The sequence below is a fragment of the Ostreococcus tauri genome, assembly GCF_000214015.3.
Source record: "Ostreococcus tauri WGS project CAID00000000 data, contig chromosome 03, whole genome shotgun sequence".
NCBI classification, from domain to species: Eukaryota; Viridiplantae; Chlorophyta; class Mamiellophyceae; order Mamiellales; family Bathycoccaceae; genus Ostreococcus; species Ostreococcus tauri.
The window spans coordinates 748,792-749,405 of record NC_014428.2 but is presented as its reverse complement, the minus strand read 5'-3'; the positions used below and the strand labels follow the sequence as shown (position 1 = coordinate 749,405).

At 61.6% G+C, this 614-nt stretch overlaps 1 protein-coding gene across 1 annotated transcript in view; it reads left to right on the top strand.

Annotated features, from left to right (window-relative positions):
• Positions 1-47: 47 nt before the first annotated feature.
• The window catches only part of OT_ostta03g04570 (Amidohydrolase 2), a gene marked incomplete at both ends in the record, with an annotated part of 1,015 nt that continues 448 nt past the window's right edge, over positions 48-614 (top strand). The window contains one exon of the mRNA XM_022984865.1: positions 48-592. Within this exon, the coding sequence (XP_022838587.1) occupies positions 48-592 (545 nt within the window). The remainder of the gene's footprint in view (positions 593-614) is intronic.

Genomic DNA, 614 nt, shown 5'->3' with positions numbered 1-614 from the left:
TCCAGTACGGCGGCGGCAAGGAACTCTATGACCAGCTCTGGGACGAGATGGGCGTCAACGTCAAGGGCTTCATGCTGCAACCGGTGGGGCCGGAGGCGCTCGGCTGGTTCAAGGAGCCGATCGCCAGCATGGACGATTTCCGCAAGTACCGATTCCGCACGCCGCCGGGCATCCCCGGCCAGACCTACAAGGATATCGGCGTCGCCTCGGTCGCCATGGGCGGCGGTGACATCCTGCCGGCGCTCGAGAAAGGCACCATCGACGCCGCCGAATGGTGCTGCCCCAAGCCTGACAGCGTCTTCGGCTTCCAGAAGGTGCTGAAGCATTACTACCTGCAAGGTCTGCACCAAGTGGTGGTGAACGCCGATCTCTACATCAACGGCGATGTCTATGACGGGCTGACCGACCTCGAGAAAAAGGCGCTGGAAGTGGCCGCCAATGCCTCGCTGTCGAAAGCCATGTCGTATCGCATCTACGAAAACGGCAAGGCGCTGAAGGATCTGACCGAGAACCACGGCGTCATCCTGCACGACATCCAAAACAGCGGTGCGTCTGGATTCGCCCGCAAAGTCTTCACGTATGGCGCCCACTCGCTCGCCCCTCCCTTAATCCGC